Below are 26,068 nucleotides of genomic sequence, written 5' to 3'. Positions count from 1 at the left end.
AGTCAGCTACAGCTTCACCTACTGGTAGCCATACTACAGCTGTACACATTGCCTGCCATCATGTGACCATGTTATAATGGTATATCATGCCAAATTATCACAAGATGTATACGTGGACAAGGAAAAAGAATTCCCAGATCTCCCGGTTAAAACTACACTTTCTGCTGGGTGAAAATACACTTTTTCCATGTTAAGTGACCGTATACTTTCCCTCGGAACTAAAATTTGTCAGTCATTTGAATGGTTATAATTTCATGGTACTTTATAAAATGAAACACAGGGGAAAAAACATTTTTTGGAATGTTCTTTGATGTGCAGCAATATGTATGCTGCATATTTTTGTATTACGAAAGTATAAATTCGCATTCCACCGAACACCGCATGTTACTTTCCGAAGCACTGAAATTGAGATTGCGATGCACTTTTGTAAGCCAGTCATAGCTCATATCACATGATCTTGCCAGCTGATAACAGCAGATATTCAGAGCATAGGGCATGTGATGTAGTCAGTCAACAGCAACATCACTGTTAAGTAGCGCAAACACATGAACAGGAAAAGCTAATGGTTTAAATTAATGTACATAGTGTTGCTACAATAAAAGCAAAGCTTTCATAAATAATATTTGTCTCTAAGATTAATAACCTACAAGAGAAGCTAAGGTTTAACATATAATGTTGATCTTTTTTTGCGTGTTTTACACTTTAAGATACATCACACAAATGTGCCAGTAAAATGTTTAATACCGACATAAATCTATGATCTTCTGGGCTCGAAATTCTTCTAAATGGCTTGCCATCAAAGAGTTGAATTTTAAACGAGAGTTAAAAGCTCTGTGTTTTAAGAAATTCATCATACAGTCTCGCAAATAGTTCATCTTGTGTAAAAGGAAATTTACTTCGAAAATAAAGCTTTTCAAACTACAATTTGCAATATTTTCCTGTGATCTATTAGAAACAGATTTGTTTCAGCAGTTGCCAGAGAGCACGAGATAAGAGGCATCACCGCACTTGCGCAGCTACGATGACATAGGAAGCCCATACGTTCCTATGTTTAAAACATTAAAAGATCTAAAATTATGTCATAAAAGAAACAAAACATCAGAGGATACTCCAAGAGTGTCACAATTTCGTGAACCATACTGAAATGAATAATTCGCCTTAAAGTGCACATTCTTATATCCAGACTCCCAATGATGTCGGCCACGACCTGATATTAAGCTTTTCAGTGGAGTTTTCGGGATGTAAATTTTCTTGGAGTCCCAGTACTGTATTATCTCATGTTTGGTTCTTTATTATCGCATAAAGCCATACATGCTGAAAGATGAAAACGTGCACTTGAAATGCAGAGAACAGTTGAAATTAGCCAATAGTGCAGAATTAAACACTTTGCTTCAAATAAATTGGCTGCCTCAGTGGAAAAGATAAATAAAAGTTGGATTTCTTTAGCAAAGCGACAAAAATAACTTCATTGTTCTGCAGGGCGATTAATGCTTGACTGTCAGAAAGATGGAAATAAAATAAAATCTGAAACTAATAACATATTTTAGCCCTCTGTAATTATGTGAATGTATGTGTATTCACTTGATAGCTTCCAGCCACAGAAATCACTTTTTTTTTCATTTGATGTAAGAGCAGTAAATGAAGAGGAAACAGCAAGATCACTAAGTGTAAACACGGATCACGTGGAGACTGACTACCCCTTACCCCCCCCCCCCCTTTCCTTCCTGCTATAACTAGGACTGCTCTGTGCAACAGACCCGGATCTACGATATTTCGAACCAGGGCAATACTACATGGTGGCGACCCCCCCTCCACCCGCCTCCCTAGAGTGTTTGAGATAGGACGTCAAAAATTAAAAAACAAAAATACTTTTCAAAAATATGTTCATTTTGTAGTGCACATCTTTCTGAAGAGTCTGATGCATAAAACATATAACTTTGAGGAAATGTAAGAAGTGTTATTTGGTCTTAAGTGTGCCAAAGTGCAGTGCCACACCTCTTCACTCAGCATTCTTCTATGGCGCGTCACTGTATTTCGCACTGTGCAACTCAAATGTGTATATTTTGTAATGGATGCTATCAAACTATATTCAGGATGGCAGAAATTAAAATGTCCTGTAGTGCATCTCTTGCTCCCAGTCAGCCAGTTTGACATCCTGCCCCTCTTTTTTTCTTTTCTTTTCTTTTTTTTAAGAAAAAAGAAGAGATCTCTTCAGAAAATTTGGACTCTTTATTGCCTATTAGCTAATAAATTGCTGTTCTGTTTGTCATAAAATTAAATATAGGATACATAAAACTAGTGCCCAAACTCTCTGCCTTTACATATGTCTGCTTGTGTCTGTATATGTGCAGATGGATATGTGTGTGTGTGCGAGCGTATACCTGTCCCTTTTTCCCCGTAAGGTAAGTCTTTCTGCTCCCGGGATTGGAATGACTCCTTACCCTTTCCCTTAAAACCCACATCCTTTCATCTTTCCCTCTCCTTCCCTCTTTCCTGATGAAGCAACCTTGGGTTGCGAAAGCTTGAATTTTGTGTGTGTGTGTTTGTGTTTGTTAGTGTCTCTATCAACATACCAACGCTTTCGTTTGGTAAGTTACATCATCTTTTTTTTTAGATATACATAAAACTAGTATAGACAAGAGAAAAGCAAAACAGTACACATTTATTCAGTCCTTAGCTCCTAGAATTTTTCTGTCTAATCTTGCTACAGCTTTACATGGTGTGCTTTCTTTTCTGCGAAAGAATCTATTACCCCATCAAAATTCGTCAAACGTTTTGCTGCACGAAAAATCGAAATATCATCTAATACTGAAAAAGCTGTTAATACAAATAGTACCCAGGACTGATGTGGTTTCTCAATCTAATTATGTCTATTTTGTCACTGTCTACTATATAAAAGAAAATAGGCATTTCTAATATTGCAGTAATTTAACACACACCACATAAGTGAGACTGTTTTGGTAATAATTGTCACTTTTATAATACGACAGAATATAATTCGTGAAGTACCAATATGAAATGCTTATTTAGCCTACTGCAAGCAAAAAGGTTTATGTTAGGAAATAGTTTCGCATTTCATTCATATGCCCCAGTTTCTCAAGCATGAGATCGAAAAGTAGTAGTATGAAATTTTCGTATAAACTTGGAATCGTCATATTCTTCCATAATTTGTGTGATGCCCCATTTCTTCTCGTTCCTCATTCTAACAATCTTCTCATCACTAATTCTGTAACTATTCCTACCACTGACAAAACTCATTCTCCGGTTAACTCTACTAACCCTGACAGAATCACCGATTTAGTTATCCAGCGATTATTCTCCAGTTGGGCATTATTACAAGTTTGTACAACGCATTTTCCACAGTACTCCCAGAATAGAACTTAAGTGGCTGCTAGCTGGGGACTGTACAACTTGCTCTTTCTAGGTAGCGATCTGGCCAAAAAATTTTCTGTCAAAATTTCTTTTTCTTGCATACACCGAGAAGATAATACGTAATATTTCTTACCTGTTATTCCTGTTAGTCGTTTATTTCCACTCTGGTAGTCTGAATCTATGGACTTCACTAGTAATTATAACAACACTGATCATTTGCATACCCAATCAATCACATAAACAAACAGCAGTTGACATTCACTCGTTCGGCTTTATTCCGCTCAGCTTGTATAGCCCTGTCCCCTTTTGTCTGCAGGAAAGTTTATTTCTAGATGGATTCCCCTGGCAGGGACATCACATACACTATGCACATATTCAAATATTCATTCAGAAATCAACTTGGAATGTGTTCAAAAACCAATAAGGATGCATTTCGAAATCATCTAAATAATCGATAGACCAACGTGCGCTAGATGCTAGGCGCTTTGTGAAACAAGGTTTTTTCCTCAAGAATATGAATTTGCCACACCCCCCCCCCCTTCCCATTCCCAGAAATTTCTGCCCGGTTCGGATACCCTGGTTTGCTGCTTACACAGCCAACAGCAACATCTCTGTAGCCAGAAGCAGGAGAAGGTACTACTCATACGCGACTCAACTGTGCATGAGCACAAGCCCACTTGTAACTGCTTAACTGAATCTAACGTAAACACTTATGATGTCACACTCATCGGAGGTAATTTTTTGTTACAGAGCACTGCATAGTCTTCCTAAAGCCATTCACACACACTGCTGTTGGCAGACGCTTGTATGAGCTCTGTGTGTATTTATGTGGCGCACTTCCTTTGCAATTTAAGTTTTATTCTCTTGTTCATTTTGTTGCTGCAGTATTAATCTGCAGCACTGGGATGCAGAAATAGACATTGTTGGAGTATCGATTCTTACCAGTCAAAATTACAAAAAATTAACTGAAAACTAAAACAATGAAAAATTCCCAGAATTCTAAAAAATTCCCAGGTATTTCCTGGTTTTCTCCTGGATGAAAAAATTCCTGGGTCTTTCCCAGATCTCCCGGGTCATAAACACCCTGTATCAATACAAAGAAAGTCTAAGTTATACTGTTAAATACAAAGAAAATTCAGTACAAGGACTTATTTGAGCTGACATAAAATAATAGTTTTTCTTTTTAAAATTTTTGTGTACTTGTTACAACAACTTGAAATTATGAAAATTTATTTTGTAAAATGAAATTATTATTCTCAAATGTTTTTAGTCTATATTGCAATTAAAAAATGTAAATACAAAATTATTAATAACTGCTTTTTGATTGTAACAGAATCGCACACATAATCATTGTTTTTTAAATCCCTATTCTATACCATAAATATATAATATATAATCTACAGTTTTATTGCGAATAAAAAGTACACAGTAATACTGTTCCACTTATTGAGCACCAGAGACTTCACACATACATGAACACAGACAGTGGGAAAAGTTGTACAGGCCAAGTCTGGTAGCAAGCAGGTTCAGCATAACAAATCACAGAACAATCCTAATCAGCAAGTACAACCTTCATGGAGTGAGAACTGTGCAAGAGAGAGAGGGTCAGGCTGCTGGTATGTGACCATCACCATTTGGCCAGCTATGAGGCTGGCAGCAAGTGAAGCAGGTGCTACCACTTCGTTTGCTCACTGGTAGCACCAAATGTGAACTAGATGGGTGGAGGGTGGTAGCTTTAAAGTGGACACAACATGCCATATCCCCCTCCCCTCCCCCTCCCCCTCCCCCTTCCCCAAATCCGTGAGCAAGTGTCACAGGTATCGGTGGAAGAAGGCAGGAGGCCATGTGAGTGAGACTGCGACTGGAGATGGACAGGTGAGGCCAAGAAGGCCACGAGGCCCACCCAGATGACTCCACAACACTGGTGGTGGTGTGACTGCAGCTGCAATGTTCACTTCCATCAGTTTGTCAGCATCCAATGGGGCATACCATCACAGTGCTAGGCCATTAGCTGTCTCCAGCCTGGGAGGGTATGCAGCCAGAAGTGCCTGGACACTGGTGGGTCAGGCATTGGGACAACACTGCATGTGCCAGTGGCAAGGAAAGATTCCTGTCACTGGTGAGAGATGAGTGCAGCAACAAATGGGGGAGGGCCGGTGGGTGTTCCTGTAGTAGGGTGGCATCCAGGCAGCCACCATCAAACGTTGATTGAGGGCTCAGAGCCCAACAGCTCATCAAAGGAAGGCACCCCCTTGGGACCCAACCCCTGGAATGGCGCAAAGTTGGTAAGCTAGCTCCCCACCGAGGTCTGCTGTGGCTGTGGGCAAAGTGAGTTGGCATTCTACCAAGAGTGCAACTGGTAATGAGGGTGGGACAGTGACACATTGCCAGCATCCACAGTGGAGATACACTGACCATGCCTGGTTCATTCTGTAGCCAATGCCCATCCAGGCAGCCAGCTGAAAGCACATGCCCAGACAGGGGCATTCAGACTATATCACAAGGGCACAAGTGCACTTCAGGCCACAGTGAATAAGAGACCAGATGCAGCAGAGTCCGGATCTGTCAGCCGTCAAGGATATTTATCAGGCTTCTACCATGTGGTGATGTGGTCCTGCATGTGCCAAGGAACATGTGGCAGTTCCACCTGCTTTATTTAATTCTTCGTTTGTTGATTGTCCTTGGTGTTGACTTATTGTGAGGCTACACTGGCTGAAAAATGGGATTTGTGGGTTCTGACACTTACTACTTTAAATGATATAGGCGACAGATGCACAATTACTTTTTGCAGTACTTTAATTTCACTGTTCACAATCCCCTAATAACACACAGTTATATGGCCAGTGCACAATTGTTTAACATTCGATAAGCTTCATTAATAGTTAGCAGGTGAAACTCTAAATGCTGCTACAATAGTTTCTTGTTGAACATCTACAAGAAGTAAAACCTAACCACGAAGTTCACAATTCTTGAAGAATAATCAGGTATGTATGGAGTAGACACTGTCACTGTTTTAGCACATGGCCTACTTGTTTAACACTTATTACATTGTTAAACTGAAGCATTGTTGTTGTTCTAACCAGCACAAGCTACTCGTCTGAAACTTGGCCGTGGACTGACTGTCTCATGACCAAAAATCTGGCCCTTACGTATCATCACAATAATCGGTACTGAAACTCATAGTTTAATTTACAGAAATTGCATTAAAACTTAACTCATTAAATTAACTGAATACATTGAAAAATTGGTTCTTTTTAGCAGTTTCTTTTACTATGAGGATTATGCCAAATTATCTGTTTAAATTGTGAAATTAACAAATATAGTTATGTAAACAATGCTTTTGACAAAACTGTTAATTACTTTGGAATTAATGAAGGGCTGGCTCAGCTAACATTTCTGACTAGAGCCAAATAGATACTTAAAGATTGCTATTACTTTGTCTTCCAAATATTTACAATTATTACAGAATTTATACTTGTTTATATGTCAACAATAGAATTTTTTTAGAGGTTGAGAATACCACTTCAGTTGTGAATTACTTTATTTTCACATGACTGGTTTCAGACTGTTATAAGCCCATCCTCCGGTGACGTACTGGAAATAGCAAAAGATGGGAGATAATTTTCACACGCCACAATGCACATAAAAAACCAAAAAACAATTTTTTTCTAAAAAATTTTAAAAACTTTTAAAAAACATTTCAAAACTGCTGGTCAGGCTAGGTGCTGTGAAACCTATGTCAATGCACAAGGGGCACCATACAGTACTACGGTAAAACTGCCTGGATAGGGAATATATACAAATTATATCATGATGCTTACACTGTGCCGTGGTCCCCGAGCGCCGCATGTACCAGGCGCGGTGTGTTGCCTATGACCACTGAACAGGGACTAGTGGATGTGAACGAGGAGGCAAATTGGTAAACCAGATTGGCAAAAGTGCTGCCATCTATTGACGGAGAGAACAACACGGGGCCACTAGCCCGGCCGTTCAGAATTTGAATTTAGTGGTTTACATTTAAAATGAATAAGAAACAAAAAGATTACACAAAAAATACACAATATAAGTTAAAAGTGCATTGTGCATAGTAAAGGACCATACTGTACATTTCAGTCCAGAACTGTAATAAAACTGAGTGGAAGGTGCGATATAAAATTATTATATAAACCATAAAGCGCAATGAATCTTTCCTTTTACATGAGTGGCAAACAAGTTTTAAAATTATTGGGGATATATAAGTGGCAACATGAAACAACATGCCACAGTCATCAGTTAAAAGAACATGCACATGTGTCAACCCTATTTACAAACTCTCGTTACTGATCAACAAGGAAAGTAGCGAAATGTTACAGTCTATACTGTCAGAAGGTGATATGCCAATTAATAGCTGACAGCAATAGCATTAAAAGGACACATTAAAAGTAGGGTCCAATTTAAAACTGCTAACCAACAGATGACAACTAATCAAGGCTTACATTAGATAAGATTGGCATATCACTTTCTGACAGTACAGACTGTAAGGTTACACTACTTTCTTTGTTGATCAGTAACAAGAGCTTGTAAATAGGAGTGGCACATGTGCATGTTCTTTTAACTGATGACTGTGGCATGTTGTTCGATGTTGCCACTTATCCCCACTAAATTTAAAACTTGTTTGCCACTCATGTAAAAGGAAAGTTTCATTGCGCTTTATGGTTTATATAATAATTTTATATCGCACCTTCCCCTCAGTTTTACTACAGTTCTGGCCTGAACTGTTCAATACACTCCTTTACTACGTACAATGCACTTTTAACTTACATTCTGTATTTTTTATGTATTTTTTTTGTTTCTTATTCATTTTAAATGTAAACCACTAAATCCAAATTGTGAATGGCCAGGCTAGTGGCCCCATGTTGTTCTCTCCGTCAATAGATGGCAGCAGTTTTGCCACTCTGGTTTACCAATTTGCCTCCTCGTTTGCATCCGCTACTCCCTGTTCTGTGGTCATAGGCAGCACACTGCACCTGGAACACGTGGAGCTCGAAGACCACAGCACAGCGTAAGCGTCGTGATATCATTTGTATATATTCCCTATCCAGGCAGTTGTCCATAGTACTGTATGGTGCCCCTTGTGCTTTGACATAGGTTTCGCAGCACCTAGCCCGACCAGCAGTTTTGAAATGTTTTTTTAAATTTATTTAGAAAAAAATTGTTTTTTTGTTTTTATGTGCATTGTGGCGTGTGAAAATTATCTCCCATCTTTTGCTATTTCCAGTACGTCACCTGAGGATGGGCTTATAACAGTCTGAAACCAGTCATGTGAAAATAAAGTAATTTACAACTGAAGTGGTATCCTCAACCTCTATCTTTCTTTTTTATGGAAATGCAGATCATATTGACGTATGTTAATGTTAATTAAGTCAAAATGAATTTTAAGGAGGCAGATGACAGAACAAGAGTGGAATTAAAATTATCCCAGCTTACTTCGTCACAAACAGAGGTGCTGGCATTTTCCAACTACATTTCAAAGGTGTATACTATAAGCTGCACCTCTCCATTTGACTATTGTTGGAAAGATGTGGACATGAAGTTGATAATACCACTGCAGGTGCAGAAATCTTGAAACAATTCCAGTAGGAATTGCAGGCCATTATCAGAGATGATTGTCAGGGGCAACGCTTCATTGCAAGAACCTGATTGAGAACCTGCACTGTAGCTTCCATGGAGCACATGCACAGTGAATGTGTTGGACATATGGGTCATTAGACAGCACATTGACCACCACCAACCACATAGAATAACAGAAAATACCCTAAAAATTGATGTGAACATGGTTCCACAGCTGACGTGTCATGTGCCTTGGAGCAAAAGTTCTTGACAGTGCCGCTTGTCATTTGGCACACTGTTTGCGCTCATGGATGAACATCTCAATCACTGAGTCAGTATCAGGCAAGTAGAAATATGCGGAACGAGTACCTTCATGTGTATCATACCCCAGTGGCTACAGTGTAAGAGACCAAGGATACGAGCCCACAAAACTGGAAGGACAACAACCTGAGTGTCATTTGAGTACGTGCTAAGGAGTAGAGCGCCATCGACTATGGAACGGAGTGGTTCTAGGCGCTACAGTCTGGAACCGCATGACCGCTATGGTCGCAGGTTCAAATCCTGCCTCTGGCATGGATGTGTGTGATGTCCTTAGGTTAGTTAGGTTTAAGTAGCTCTAAGTTCTAGGGGAACTGATGACCTCAGCAGTTAACTCCCATAGTGCCCAGAGTCATTTTTTTTTACTATGGAACACTATTGCCAACAATTTCACACAAAATTGAACATCTGTCAGAGAAGGGATCTTGCCATATGACCTGCACAATGTGATGAGCTGACACCAGAAGTCTGTCCACAACATGCTGTAAGTGAACACTGCTTTGGTAACAGGCAACAGCAGTTTTATCTAAAGCCAGGTCAGGACCCATGGACAAGCACAACAGTGCATCAGCATTAGCATGCTGTGCCATGAATCTGTAATAAATCTTATTGTGATACATGCCCAAAAACAGAGCCCAAATTGAGAATCTTTGTGGCATCCTGTTGGGAAGTTACAAATGGGGACTGAACAGTGACCCAAGCATCCTTTTCTATTTAGAATAACTGTGTTGAGCAGCTACCAACATTTTGGAGGCACATGGAAGATATTGTTCAGTCCCATCAGCATTTCTGTGAGTAAATATTGCTCTAACCCTGTATTGGAAGCATTTATTGCCAGGATGAGTTGTTTGCCCAGGGTTAAAGGTAACAAGGCACAGAGTTCCCTTAGCAGCATCTTTCTTTGACTGAACACTCTGTCTCAGGCTACTGACCACATGAAAGGAACACCTTCTATTGCAACTCATTCAATGGCTGTTTTATGTCCAATGTGTTAGGGAAAAATTTCAGATAATAACTGACTTTGTACAGAAATGACTGGAGTTCCTTCCGGTTCCCTGATTTAGGGAGGTTACCAATTCCCACTACCTGGTGCTTCATAGGTTTGATACTGTCCTTAAAAAGAACGTGAGCCAAATATTTGATTTCCATGTAAAAAACTTTGATTTTTGCAGATTGCATTTGAAGCTCACCCCTTGTAATTTAGTAAACAGAATCCAAAGGTTAGTGAGATGTCTCTGCCATGAGAAACCCATTATGATGATGATGACACGAAGATAGTTCGCACAGCACAGAGCACTTTCTGTTAACAGTTCTAAAAATCTCTGGAAAATAGCTGGCACACTCACAATGCCAAAGAGCAGATGTGTATAATGGTACAACCTGGAGGACTTGATGAACATTATCTGTTGAGAGGCAGAGAAGCTGCAGGTACAATTTTGCCAAGTCAATTTTAGAAAGACATTCATCACCCATCAGTTGTGTATTTCTTCTGGGTGGGGAATGGGGCAGCTATCTACTACACATTTGGCACTAGTGGTGGACTTGAACTCGTTGCACAAACAAAGATTTTTGGGTAACACCAGAGGCATAGCCCATGGGCTGGAAGGAATGAGTTTAGTGATACCTAGGCTGTACGAGATGTTCAGTTCTTCCTTAACTGTTGGCTGCAGAGCAAACAGCGAAGGTCAAGCACAACAAAATTTGGGGTTGACCGTCAGTTTGGACGGGGGGAGGGGGGTGGCCCTTGGCAGTCTTTTACAGCACCCAATCCAAGCAAAAAGAGTGACAACAATGACCTGAACTCTTGTCATAGGTTGTCCAAGACCTGCAATGGAAGCAATGGGATAGAATCAGAAATGAGAATTTGAAAAACCAAGAACCATGATGCCTCAATGCCAGAAATGTTGTTGAATGTCACACATTCGATGGCCAAAAATGTGACCACCTTGGTGACATATTGATACTCAACTTTGTTCAAGAACTGGCCTTAAAGAGGAATCAGCTGATTGCAGTAACCAAATGATGATTGGTGGAGGAAAGAGAAGGGCGATCCAACCAATGACACATTTCAAGATTCATGAGAGAAACAGAAGGCCCGATATCAACCTGGAAAAGAATGCAGCATTATACTTGTATAAATTTTGGTGGGTATCCTGAGCTCCTAGCTGAGCACTGGTACGATGCTATGTTCTGCCAGGAACTTCACATCCATGTCTGAAGACAAGCCACATGGGCAGCCACTACAGACATCTGCCACATGGCTTTGTATATGGCAAACTGCATACTGTGTGTGCTGATGTAGATGGCAACTATGGATGTGTGCACAGATACAATCAGGACATGAGCAGAAACTGTGTCAGGAAGATGGCAAATGGTGTGAACAAGAAGAAAACGATGAGGGTGTCACTGAACAATGCTGTTTCTATGGACCAAACACACTGCTGCTGCACCCATTACGTCCTTGAACTGTTCCATCACAGCCTGAGGCACTTTGAACTCCTAAGTGACTAGCAAAATCCCTACTCCTGACTGTGTGATCCCCCAGCTCAGTGCCTTCGGATTCACCTCTGTCTGGAGCAGAAAGAATGATATCATGTATCAGAGTGTCAGCATAGGATGATGGTGATGATTACATATAAATCAGCATTTTATAGACTTAACCTGCAGGGGTCAGCTACCTATGCCAGATAGGACTGGTCCAGTTCCTGTTGTCACTGGCGAAAATCCACCCGGGAAGTCACAACGTGGGTTTCCTTATGACAGTAATCATTGAGCAATTCACACATTTGAAAAAAATTACAATGCCACAGGATGCATCAATGGGGCAAGTTTCTGAAGCAAATGGAATGTTTTGGGTGCAATGCAAGACAGGATAAAGGATTAATACAGAGTCAGAACCACTGCCTGGACACTGTGTAATGATTCTGCAAATGGCACACTTAATCCCTCTTCCTTCACTTCTTTGAATGGTGGAAAAGCTGGGAATGCAGGTGGGTGTGCAAGGGTGGGAATGGAAGGACAGTGCCACCCTGGTAAATCATAACCAGCTGGTGAAGCACGTCTAACTGGTGTTGTTTCTGTTCAAACTGCTGCAACTGTTGTTGTAATGACTGAACAAATGCTGTATCCTTTGTGCTTGTGGAACACACATGGAAAAAAATGAATCCATCACCAAAGACTGTAGTACCTACATTTTTATTGCTGTTAACAAAGTATACAATAATACAATTGCACTAACTGATCACCAGAGATTACACACACATGTGGACAAAAGCAGTGGGAGCAGAGCAAGGCCAAGTCCAGTAACAAACAAGTTCATCATAAAAAATTACTGAACAGTTCTAACTGGCAGGTAGAACCTGCACAGAGCATGAACACAGAGAGTGGACCATGCTGCCAGTGTGCAGTCGTCCCCACTCAGTTGGTATGGGCACTGTTGACAAGTGAAGTAGGATTTCTCACAGTCAATCAATCAATCAATCTCATTTCGTTAGCCTGCCAGTGGCACCAAATGTGAACTCTGTGAGTGAGATTGTGGTGGCATAAGTTGACATCCCACCACATATTACAACATATCACCCATTTTCACTGGCAGTTATGCTCTCAACAGACAACAGTTTGGGAGTGACTCATAACATTATTCTTTAATGGCCATTCAACTGCTATATTTAAGAAGACTTTTTTTCTAGTGTGGATATACAAAGCCTAAAAATTATAAATATCAAATAAAAAGAATACTTTTCATTTCTTCTCAAGCATGTCTCACTCATTAAACTAATCTTGCCATTATGTGTTGATTTATTTTATGCCTGATTACACCATTATAATCTTCACATATTTTATGACATTTTCCAAATAATGAAAAACTACAGAACAGACTTTATTGTCATTGAAGGTTGTTTCAAACTCAATTCAGCATCAAAATCAAAACCGTGGCCAGGTAACACAATCATTTTCAACAAAAAATTATTGTATTTTGAAGTTTTAATATCAGTTTTTAATTCCATTATTGATACTACTGCTGCAAATAATACTAGTGAAACTGTCAGCAGAAAATGACAGTCAGGTAGCTGTCTTATACTCAAGTAGCTGTCTTGTAGATGCAGCTCTGTATCAGTCTGTGTAAATTGCAGAAGCTGACAAAGTGTGCCATTTGTGCAACTCATATGAGTGGGAATGAAAGGTCAATGGTTGTTTAATAGTGATAAATGGCATCTATGGAAATTAGTAATTTACCCCAATGCTGTGAAAATCATCTAACTTTTATTGCTACAAATAATTTATATAACAAAATACAAATCAAGCATCTTTTCAGGTGACAGAGGATGAATACACCAGTGTAGCTATTGGATCAGATAACAGTCTATTTAATGCTGGAGAAGTATCAGATGTGCACGTGGGGAAATCAGTGGAATTTATGGAAGATGTAGATTAACTTTAATTGTTTTTTATGTATTTTAATCTAATTTATTCTGCTTATAACTTCCTTAAGTTGTTAATGTATTTATTTAGCACAAAAATAAAATAGAAATTGTCATCTTACTAACCTAATACAAATACAGACATTTTACATAATTGTTGTTTAATCATTTTTCTAGTATACCCACCTGAATATGTGTGCATGGTAAATCACTGCTTCCAGGATGAGGAGGTACATCAGACCTGGATCAAATCCAGTAGCAGATTAACGATGATGGTCATTGTGCCAGCCAGCCTGGATTTGGTTTTTAGGTGGTTTCCCACACTCCACTAGGTGAATATCAGAGTAGTAACTAAGTTCCACTTTGGTTACATGATTCACAAACATTTAGAAAACTTTTGCACATTTTCACATGCATACAGATAGTTGGGGCAGAGAGGGTAACAGGGTGGCAACAGGAAGGGCATCCAGCCACTTCTTAAATTGACTTTCCCAAATCTGTTAATAACCATGCTGACCCTGCACGACTGAGTGACAAAGGCACAAGAGGAAAATTATTTCTCCATTATATTACCAGACCTCTCCAACAAAACAGCATGCTATCATCTGCTAATAAAGGAATGCTTGTCCTGTTAACTGTCATGAAGTTTAGATGACAACACCTAATGGCCTAAATTTCCTGTTGCATATTCAAATTGGTCCTTCATCAGGTAAAACATTAAAACTCTTTATATCCCATAGCTTTCAATGATGAAATAAAGGAAAAATCAAACACTCGAAAGTCCAGGTTGCAATAACAACAATATTATCCTTTTCATAAAATTGTTCTGAAACAAAAGATAGGAGACAAGAGTTTAACATCCAGTTGGTGGTGAAGTTGAGATGGAGCACATGAGGAAGAGCATTTGTCTTAAGCAATTTAGGAAAAACACAGGAAAAAATCTGAATGACCAGATGGGGATTTGAACAGTCATTCTCTTGAATGAAAGTCCAGTTGCTTGTGTGCCAGAGCTTCTGTGGTGTTACATTATCTCAGGGTACTAGCAGCTGCAGTCTGAATGCACTGATATACTGCACGTGAGACAAATTATGTTACATATTGCTCCCTGGATTCAACTGGAAACATTAGCTGATGATTAACTCCCAGACCATTCTGAGCAAAGTGCCAGAGTTTGAAGCACTCCTAAAAAGCAGTGGAGATCACATAATACTAGGTACAGAAAGTTGGTTAAAACCTGAATTTGGTAGCTGTGAGAGTTTGAGACAAAAGTGTATACTGGAAGGACAGGCTAATGGACAACTGAGAAGGTTTATTTATCACAGCAGAAAAATATCTCTGATCCACCAAGATAGAAATTGAAGCTGTGTGTGAGACTGTTTGGGCAAAGCTCAAAATCAAGGATGGACATAAACTTATAACTTAATCCTTCTATCGACCACTAGCCTCACCTCCGAGTTTAAACATAAACTTTAGAAAAAACCTCAGTTCATTAGCACACAACCTCCCTAATTGTACTGTCATCATCAAAGAAAACTTAAAACAGTCAACAATAAAGTGAGAACATAACAGTTTTGTAGCAGGTAGGTGTGACAAGAAATATAGCAAAACATTACTATAAGCCTTCCATGAGAACTATCTACAAGAGATTGTTCAGTTGCTCCCTCATGATAGAAATATATTAGACCTAATGCCAACAAATAGACCTGCCCTCATCAAGAATGTCCACATAGAAACTGGTACCAGTGACCATAAATGCACTCACAGTAACAGTGATTACCGAAGTACAATGGGCAACTAAAACAAGTAGAAAGATTTATATGATCAAAAAACTACACTGCCAGATAAAATAAATAAATAAATAAAAACGTAACAGAAGACATGGGTGGATGTCAATGTACCTTCATACACATACACACACCTTAGGCTGCGAAAGCAAAGAGAGCTTCACTGCAAGTTTAAATGCAGCCAAAACCTCTCAGACAAACAGAAGCTAAACGATGTCAAAGTTAGCGTAAGGAGGGCCATTCATGAAGCGTTCAGCGAATTCGAAAGTAAAATTCTATGTACCGACTTGACAGAAAATCCTAGGAAGTTCTGGTCTTACGTTAAATCAGTAAGTGGCTCGAAACAGCATATCCAGACACTCCGGGATGATGATGGGATTGAAACAGAGGATGACACACGTAAAGCCGAAATATGAAACACCTTTTTCAAAAGGTGTTTCACAGAGGAAGACCGCACTGCAGTTCCTTCTCTAAATCCTCGCACAAACGTAAAAATGGCTGGTATTGAAATAAGTGTCCAAGGAACAGAAAAGCAACTGGAATCACTCAACAGTGGAAAGTTCACTGAACCTGCTACGGGATACCAATTCGATTCTACACAGAGTACACAGAAGAACTTGCCCCCATTCTAACAGCCGTGTACCGCAAGACTCTAGAGGAACGGGAGGGTCCAAATGATTGGAAAAGAGCACAGGTAGTCCCAGTCTTCAAGAAGGGTCATTGAGCAGATGCGCAAAACTATAGACCTATATCTCTGATGTCGATCTGTTGTAGAATTTTAGAACATGTTTTTAGCTCACGAAATGGATAGGTTAAAGTTAGATATAATGGGAATTAGTGAAGTTCGGTGGCAGGAGGAACAAGACTTTTGGTCAGGTGATTACAGGGTTATAAATACAAAACCAAATAGGGGTAATGCAGGAGTAGGTTTAATAATGAATAAAAAAATAGGAGTCCGGGTTAGCTACTACAAACAGCATAGTGAACGCATTATTGTGGCCAAGATAGACACAAAGCCCATGCCTACTACAGAAGTACAAGTTTATATGCCAACTAGCTCTGCAGATGATGAAGAAATAGATGAAATGTATGACGAGATAAAAGAAATTATTCAGGTAGTGAAGGGAAACGAAAATTTAATAGTCATGGGTGACTGGAATTCGGTAGTAGGAAAAGGGAGAGAAGGAAACATAGGTGAATATGGACTGGGGGGAAGAAATGAAAGAGGAAGCTGCCTTGTAGAATTTTCCACAGAGCATAACTTAATCATAGCTAACACTTGGTTCAAGAATCATAAAAGAAGGTTGTATACCTGGAAGAATCCTGGAGATACTAAAAGGTATCAGATAGATTATATAATGGTAAGACAGAGATTTAGGAACCAGGTTTTAAATTGTAAGACATTTCCATGGGCAGATGTGGATTCTGACCACAATCTATTGGTTATGAACTGCAGATTAAAACTGAAGAAACTGCAAAAAGGTGGGAATTTAAGGAGCTCGGACCTGGATAAACTGAAAGAACCAGAGGTTGTAGAGAGTTTCAGGGAGAGCATAAGGGAACAATTGACAGGAATGGGGGAAAGAAATACAGTAGAAGACGAATGGGTAGCTCTGAGGGATGAAGTAGTGAAGGCAGGAGAAAATATAAAAATGCAGTAAATGAAGCAGGCAAAAAGGAATACAAACGTCTCAAAAATGAGATCGACAGGAAGTGCAAAATGGCTAAGCAGGGATGGCTAGAGGACAAATGTAAGGATGTAGAGGCTTGTCTCACTAGGGGTAAGATAGATACTGCCTACAGGAAAATTAAAGAGACCTTTGGAGAGAAGAGAACCACTTGTATGAATATCAAGAGCTCAGATGGCAACCCAGTTCTAAGCAAAGAAGGGAAGGCAGAAAGGTGGAAGGAGTATATAGAGGGTTTATACAAGGGCGATGTACTTGAGGAGAATATTATGGAAATGGAAGAGGATGTAGATGAAGACAAAATGGGAGATAAGATACTGCGTGAAGAGTTTGACAGAGCACTGAAAGACCTGAGTCGAAACAAGGCCCCGGGAGTAGACAACATTCCATTAGAACTACTGATGGCCTTGGGAGAGCCAGTCATGACAAAACTCTACCATCTGGTGAGCAAGATGTATGAGACAGGCGAAATACCCTCATACTTCAAGAAGAATATAATAATTCCAATCCCAAAGAAAGCAGGTGTTGACAGATGTGAAAATTACCGAACTGTCAGTTTAATAAGTCACAGCTGCAAAATACTAACGCGAATTCTTTACAGACGAATGGAAAAACTGGTAGAAGCGGACCTCGGGGAAGATCAGTTTGGATTCCGTAGAAATGTTGGAACATGTGAGGCAATTCTAACCTTACGACTTATCTTAGAAGAAAGATTAAGAAAAGGCAAACCTACGTTTCTAGCATTTGTAGACTTAGAGAAAGCTTTTGACAATGTTAACTGGAATACTCTCTTTCTAATTCTGAAGGTGGCAGGAGTAAAATACAGGGAGCAAAAGGCTATTTACAATTTGTACAGAAACCAGATGGCAGTTATAAGAGTCAAGGGGCATGAAAGGGAAGCAGTGGTTGGGAAAGGAGTGAGACAGGGTTGTAGCCTCTCCCCGATGTTATTGAATCTGTATATTGAGCAAGCAGTAAAGGAACCAAAAGAAAAATTCGGAGTAGGTATTAAAATTCATGGAGAAGAAATAAAAACTTTGAGTTTCGCCGATGACATTGTAATTCTGTCAGAGACAGCAAAAGACTTGGAAGAGCAGTTGAACAGAAAGGACAGTGTCTTGAAAGGAGGATATAAGATGAACATCAACAAAAGCAAAACGAGGATAATGGAATGTAGTCAAATTAAATCGGGTGATGCTGAGGGAATTAGATTAGTAAATGAGGCACTTAAAGTAGTAAAGGAGTTTTGCTATTTAGGGAGTAAAATAACTGATGATGGTCGAAGTAGAGGGGATATAAAATGTAGACTGGCAATGGCAAGGAAATCGTTTCTGAAGAAGAGAAATTTGTTAACATCGAGTATAGATTTAAGTGTCAGGAATTCGTTTCTGAAAGTATTTGTGTGGAGTGTAGCCATGTATGGAAGTGAAACATGGACGATAACTAATTTGGACAAGAAGAGAATAGAAGCTTTCGAAATGTGGTGCTACAGAAGAATGCTGAAGATAAGGTGGGTAGATCACGTAACTAATGAGGAGGTATTGAATAGGACTGGAGAGAAAGAAATTTGTGGCACAACTTGACTAGAAGAAGGGATCGGTTGGTAGGACATGTTTTGAGGCATCAAGGGATCACAAATTTAGCATTGGATGGCAGCGTGGAGGGTAAAAATCGTAGAGGGAGACCAAGAGATGAATACACTAAGCAGTTTCAGAAGGATGTAGGTTGCAGTACGTACTGGGAGATGAAGGAGCTTGCACAGGATAGAATAGCATGGAGAGCTGCATCAAACCACTCTCAGGACTGAAGACCACAACAACAATGATGTTGTCCCTGGAAACCCAGAATCTACTCTGTAGGAATCAACGTGGATTCCGGAAACAGCGATCGTGTGAGACCCAACTCACTTTATTTGTTCATGAGACCCAGAAAATATTAGATACAGGCTCCCAGGTAGATGCTATTTTCCTTGACTTCCAGAAGGCATTCGATACAGTTCTGCACTGTCGCCTGATAAACAAAGTAAGAGCCCACGGAATATCAGACCTGCTGTGTGGTTGGATTGAAGAGTTTTTAGCAAACAGAACACAGCATGTTGTTATCAATGGAGAGACGTCTACAGATGTTAAAGTAACCTCTGGTGTGCCACAGGGGAGTGTTATGGGACCATTGCTTTTCACAATATATATAAATGACCTAGTGTCGGAAGTTCCATGTGGTTTTTCGCAGATGATGCTGTAGTATACAGAGAAGTTGCAGTATTAGAAAATTGTAGCGAAATGCAGGAAGATCTGCAGCAGATAGGCACTTGGTGCAGGGAGTGGCAACTGACCCTTAACATAGACAAATGTAATGTATTGCAAATACATAGAAAGAAGGATCTTTTATTTTATGATTATACACTCCTGGAAATGGAAATAAGAACACCGTGAATTCATTGTCCCAGGAAGGGGAAACTTTATTGACACATTCCTGGGGTCAGATACATCACATGATCACACTGACAGAACCACAGGCACATAGACACAGGCAACAGAGCATGCACAATGTCGGCACTAGTACAGTGTATATCCACCTTTCGCAGCAATGCAGGCTGCTATTCTCCCATGGAGACGATCGTAGAGATGCTGGATGTAGTCCTGTGGAACGGCTTGCCATGCCATTTCCACCTGGCGCCTCAGTTGGACCAGAGTTCGTGCTGGACGTGCAGACCGCGTGAGACGACGCTTCATCCAGTCCCAAACATGCTCAATGGGGGACAGATCCGGAGATCTTGCTAGCCAGGGTAGTTGACTTACACCTTCTAGAGCACGTTCGGTGGCACGGGATACATGCGGACGTGCATTGTCCTGTTGGAACAGCAAGTTCCCTTGCCGGTCTATGAATGGTAGAACGATGGGTTCGATGACGGTTTGGATGTACCGTGCACTATTCAGTGTCCCCTCGACGATCACCAGTGGTGTACGGCCAGTGTAGGAGATCGCTCCCCACACCATGATGCCGGGTGTTGGCCCTGTGTGCCTCGGTCGTATGCAGTCCTGATTGTGGCGCTCACCTGCATGGCGCCAAACACGCATACGACCATCATTGGCACCAAGGCAGAAGCGACTCTCATCGCTGAAGACGACACGTCTCCAATCGTCCCTCCATTGACGCCTGTCGCGACACCACTGGAGGCGGGCTGCACGATGTTGGGGCGTGAGCGGAAGACGGCCTAACGGTGTGTGGGACCGTAGCCCAGCTTCATGGAGACGGTTGCGAATGGTCCTCGCTGATACCCCAGGAGCAACAGTGTTTCTAATTTGCTGGGAAGTGGCGGTGCGGTCCCCTACGGCACTGCGTAGGATCCTACGGTCTTGGCGTGCATCCGTCCGTCGCTGCGGTCCGGTCCCAGGTCGACGGGCACGTACACCTTCCGCCGACCACTGGCGACAACATCAATGTACTGTGGAGATCTCACGCCCCACTTGTTGAGCAATTCGGCGGTACGTCCACCCGGCCTCCCGCATGCCCACTATACGCCCTCGCTCAAAGTCCGTCAACTGCACATACGGTTCACGTCCACGCTGTCGCGGCATGCTACCAGTGTTAAAGACTGCGATGGAGCTCCGTATGCCACGGCAAACTGGCTGACACTGACGGCGGCGGTGCACAAATGCTGCGCAGCTAGCGCCATTTGACGGCCAACACCGCGGTTCCTGATGTGTCCGCTGTGCCGTGCGTGTGATCATTGCTTGTACAGCCCTCTCGCAGTGTCCGGAGCAAGTATGGTGGGTCTGACACACCGGTGTCAATGTGTTCTTTTTTCCATTTCCAGGAGTGTATGTTAGCGGAACAAACACTGGTAGCAGTTACTTCTGTAAATTATCTGGGAGTATGTGTGTGGAATGATTTGAAGTGGAATGATCATATAAAATTAATTGTTGGTAAGGCTGATACCAGGTTGAGATTCATTGGGAGAGTCCTTAGAAAATGTAGTCCATCAACAAAGGAGGTGGCTTACAAAACACTCGTTCGACCTATACTTGAGTATTGCTCATCAGTGTGGGATCCGTACCAGATCGGGTTGACGGAGGAGATAGAGAAGATCCAAAGAAGAGTGGAGCGTTTCATCACAGGGTTGTTTGGTAAGTGTGGTAGCATTGCGGAGATGTTTGGCAGGCTCAAGTGGCGGACTCTGCAAGAGGGGCACTCTGCATGGCAGTGTAGCTTGCTGTCCAGGTTTTGAGAGGGTGTGTTTCTGGATGAGGTATCGAATATATTGCTTCCCCCTACTTATACCTCCTGAGGAGATCATGAATATAAAATTAGAGAGATTCGAGTGTGCAAGGAGGCTTTCTGGCAGTCGTTCTTCCCGCGAACCATACACGACTGGAACAGAAAATGGAGGTAATGACAGTGGCCTGTAAAGCGCCCTCCATCACACACCATTGGATGGCTTGCGGAGTATAAATGTAGATGTAGGCAGGTATGTAAATGATATCAGAGTTGCAATTCTCTATGAAAGATAGAACCACCAACTGAGTGCAATAGTGTTGCTCATTTTTAGTGTTGTTACAAAGCCTAGTAGGGTACAAAAGCACCAGCTATCAATGCTCCTGTTGGAACACAGAAAAGATGAATATATGGGGAACTGGCTGCCTTGATCCCCATTCCACTTTCCTCAACAAAAATTTTAGCATGCAGACGTATTCACACTCTTTTAACACACAACAATCTAAATCATTCTAACCAATCTCTCTTTGTAGTGAAGCATTTGTATTCAGCATCTCCCTCTCACTGCCACTATCCATACATCTACATCTATACTCTGCAAACCAGTGTGAAGCGCATGCTAGGGGGTGTGCCCCACTGTATCAGTTATTAGGGTTTCTTGCCATTCCATTCACGTGTGGATCACAGGAGGAATTATTCTTTAAATGCCTCTGTGTGTGCTGTCATTAACTTAATCTTGTCCTCAAAATCCCTATGTGAGTCATAAGCACTGTTCTCTCCCTCTTTTGCTCCCACTGCTACTAACTCCATCCATCTCTCTCGACCTCCTGCCCACCCCCCGCCCTCCCTCCCCCCCCCCCTCTCTCTCTCTTTCTCTCTCTCTCTCTCTCTCTCTATCTGTCTCTCTCTTATAGCTACTTTCTCTCTCCCACCATCACTGTCTGCTCTCTCTTTCTCTCCCACTGTCACCGTCTCCTCTTTCTTCCAGCATCACTGTGTGTCTGCCGCTCTGTTTCAGCCCAAAAGGCACAAAAATCTCTTTTTACAAGGATATGGGACATGTCAAAGTATTTACAAATTTAGACCAATTTAAAATAAGCTAATTGTATACACACATATTTACAGACTTCTAGTTAGAGACCATCATTAGATTTTACTCCTGGCATAAAATACTTTTTTTAGAAATAATCTCACTATCGGTTACTGCACACACTATACACACACTGTTTCATAACACTTCACTCACTACACACACACACACACACACACACTGGCGATCTCTGGGCCATTTTCTGTACTGCAACTTCCCATTTGCTATCCTGAAAAACTGAGTCAGTATCCCTCCATAATGAGTGAGATGTTGAGCTCAGAAAGAGGAAGAGGTGTTAGTATTGTGCTATGCATATATTGAGGGGAGAGAGTTTCTAGAAACGAAAAAAGAAGGGAAAAAAACATAAAGTGAAGGTGTTATGTGGAATGTTGGATGTTTTATAATCATTATTATTATTATTATTATTATTATTATTATTATTATTATTATTTATTTGTATAACATTTATTTTTACCAAAACCCTACCCTGTTTTATCTAAGTAATCCTTCAATGTATAAAATGTATTGCATAACAGGTACTTTTTAGTTACCTTTTTAAATAAATGTATTTTTGCAGTTTCTTTAATCTCTTTTGGTAATTTATTGTACAGTTTTATTCCTTGGTAGAAAATGCTGTTTTGAGTTTTATGTTTCTTTTTTCTTAGTAAATGTAAGTTGAGTCTATCTCTTTTTGTATGGTCATGGACAGAGCTGTTTGTGCAGTAATTACCAATGTTATTTTTGATGTGTACAACTGACTGGTAAATGTATTCACATGGAGCAGTTAAAATCCCCAGTGTTTTGAACAGATCTCCACAATGAGTATTTTTGGTTATTATTCTTATGGCTCTTTTCTGGCATTTGAAAATTGTGTTCATATTTTGTGCCTTTGTTCCCCAGAAAAGAATGCCATAGCTAAGAATTGAGTGTGCATATGATTAATATGTAACTAAAAGACACTGCATGTTACACATTGATGATAGGATTCTAAGGGCATAACATGCTGGTGACATTCTGTTTGCAAGTACCTTTGTGTGTTCACACCACTTCAACTAAGAATCAATATTCATTCCTAGAAATTTTGCATTTGTTACACAGTCTACAGAAGTGCCATCTACATTTAATTTAACATTGTCATTTTTCCTCTTCAAAATGAAATTCATGACATTAGTTTTCTTATATGTTCAATGTAACTTTATTGCTTATTGAGCAATCATAAACTTCCTTGAGAGTTTCATTTGCTTTCTCAGCAAGGAGTTCTCTTGTTTTACTAAATGTTTAGAACTATTTGAAGTATGAGGGCGGTTCAGAAAGTAACCTCCGATTGGTCACAGTGCGGGTTGTGGGGGGAGTAGCGACGCCATCTGTGCGTTCACGCACTCAACAGGTCAGTCGGCATCAAGCCGTGGTCGAGTGAACGTCGTACCTGCGCTAGTTTAGTTTTTGTGGCAGTTTGAAATGTGTGCTGCAATAGAAAAACCCGCCAAATGTGAAGTGCGTGCTGTCATAAGGTTTTTTACAGCCAAAGGATATTCTGCAGCAGCTATTCATCGTGAGCTTTGTGCCGTGTACGGACCAAGAGTTATGAGTGAAGGAGTTGTCCGTGAATGGGTACGTTTATTTAAAAGTGGACGAGAAAACGTTCATGATGAAGAGAGGAGTGGTAGACCATCATTGGTGACTGACGAACTCGTTCAGACAGTTGATGCAAAAGTTCGTGAAAATCGACGTTTCTCAATGTCGGAGTTGTCTACTGGTTTTCCACAGATTTCTAAGACTCTCTTGTACGAGATAGTGACAGCAAGATGCGGTCACAGGCTGGCTCCAGGCACAAGCGGGTGATTTTTATGCAGAAGGAATTTCAAAGCTTGTGAAGAGATACGATAAGTGCCTCAATCGCTATGGAGACTATGTAGAAAAATAGTGCAAAGATGTAGTTGTAAGATGTATATATTAAAATATTTTTATTTAACTTGGTGTATTTTTTTAAATCAACCGGAGGTTACTTTCTGAACGGCCCTCGTATGTGTTATCTCTACTCTTTGTGCCCTATCTGCTAGGTATGATTGAAATCAGTCATTAGCTACCCCTCTTATTCCTAATGCTTCTAATTTATTTAGTACAGTCTTGTGGTCGACTGTATTAAACACCTTAGAAAGATTCAAAAATATGCCTGTGACACACTCATCCTTATCAAGAGCATCAAGTACAAATTTTGTGAATTCTACTATGGCTGACTCCGTATTTTTGCCACTTCGGAAACCAAACTGTGATTCTCTTAAAAGATTGTATTTATTCAGGTGATTCATTAATCTGTCTTTCATAATTGCTTCTATTCTTTTTGAGAATGCTAACAGCAGGGAAATGGGCTGGCAATTTTCTATGTCTTATGCATTACCTTTCTTAATCAAATGTACAACTCTTGCCTGCTCAGGAAATGTCCCTGATGTGAAGGATTCATTTATTATATTTGTTAAGGGGCCTTGTACAATCCCTATGTATTGTTTCAGTACACACATTGGTACTTCATCTAAGCCTACTGACTTTTTATTTTTTAGTTTTTGAACAGTTTCATTGACTTCATTCTCTGAGGTTGGAAGTGACATCATTGTATTTAGTGCAACATTATTTACAGGTGTTATATTTGTTTTGGGGAATTTTTGCTGTAACTTCTCTGCAATACTTGACAAATGCTCATTTACATAGTTTGATAAGTGTTGTGGATCATTTATTACCTTATCCCCCTCCCTTAGCATTATGTTATTCTGCATTTATTTGCCTCTCTCCATTTCCTTTTGTATAACATACCAGACTGCTTTGCTTTTATTCTCTGCATTATATATTATTTTTTCATTAAATGACTTTTTTGCAACAATCAGCACCATCCTATAGATCTTTTTGATCTATGATAGAAATTCAAGAATTCTGGATCATTGCGAATCTTTTTCAGTGAACAGAGATGTTTAAGTGTTTGGGAGGACTCCTTAATACCTGCTGTTATCCATCTGTTTTTGTGAGATGTTGATACAGACATGCATACTTTTGGAAATGCCTTTTCAGAGTTCAATTTAAACAATGTGGAGAATTTAGAGAATTTCATATTCACATTGGTTTCCTTATACCTTCATCCCAGCTTTGTTTTTCTAATTCTTTTGAAAAATCTTTTATTTTGATTTCTGATAGATGTCATTTGTAGGCTTGTAGTTTAGGGAATGATTTGATGCCTGATTTTACTGTTGTTATTTGACAGAGATGGTCTGATAGTCCAAGATCTTTTACAGCTACATCACATTTTTCCCTGTCCATATTTGTGGCCACATGGTCAATTATTGATGCAGTCTTTTAAAGAGGAGCATATTTGCCGTTTTGTGCTCCTACAGCAACATTTTTCAGCCGGTTCCCTTCTTTTCTCTGTTATAGTCCCTTCATTTCTCTGTTATAGCAGCACATGCTGCTTGTATAAAACAAGTTATACAGGTCACTAAAGTTTTGATGGTTTATTTATATGCTAACATATATTTGCCACCCATCCAATGAAAGTTCACTTTGCCCTACAGTAAATAAAAATGCACAATATTTTTAAGGTACACC

The 26,068-nt window shown here is 40.3% G+C and overlaps 1 protein-coding gene across 1 annotated transcript in view; it reads left to right on the top strand.

Annotated features, from left to right (window-relative positions):
* Positions 1-13,854, top strand: part of LOC126236022 (uncharacterized) — a 158,650-nt gene extending 144,796 nt beyond the window's left edge. Inside the window, exon 9 of the mRNA XM_049945044.1 lies at positions 13,595-13,854. Coding sequence (XP_049801001.1) covers positions 13,595-13,714 — 120 coding nt within the window. The 3' untranslated portion in view covers positions 13,715-13,854. The remainder of the gene's footprint in view (positions 1-13,594) is intronic.
* The last annotated feature ends 12,214 nt before the right edge of the window (positions 13,855-26,068 follow it).

The sequence above is a fragment of the Schistocerca nitens genome, chromosome 2 (assembly GCF_023898315.1).
Source record: "Schistocerca nitens isolate TAMUIC-IGC-003100 chromosome 2, iqSchNite1.1, whole genome shotgun sequence".
NCBI lineage: Eukaryota > Metazoa > Arthropoda > Insecta > Orthoptera > Acrididae > Schistocerca > Schistocerca nitens.
This window is presented reverse-complemented; position numbering and strand designations above follow the sequence as displayed.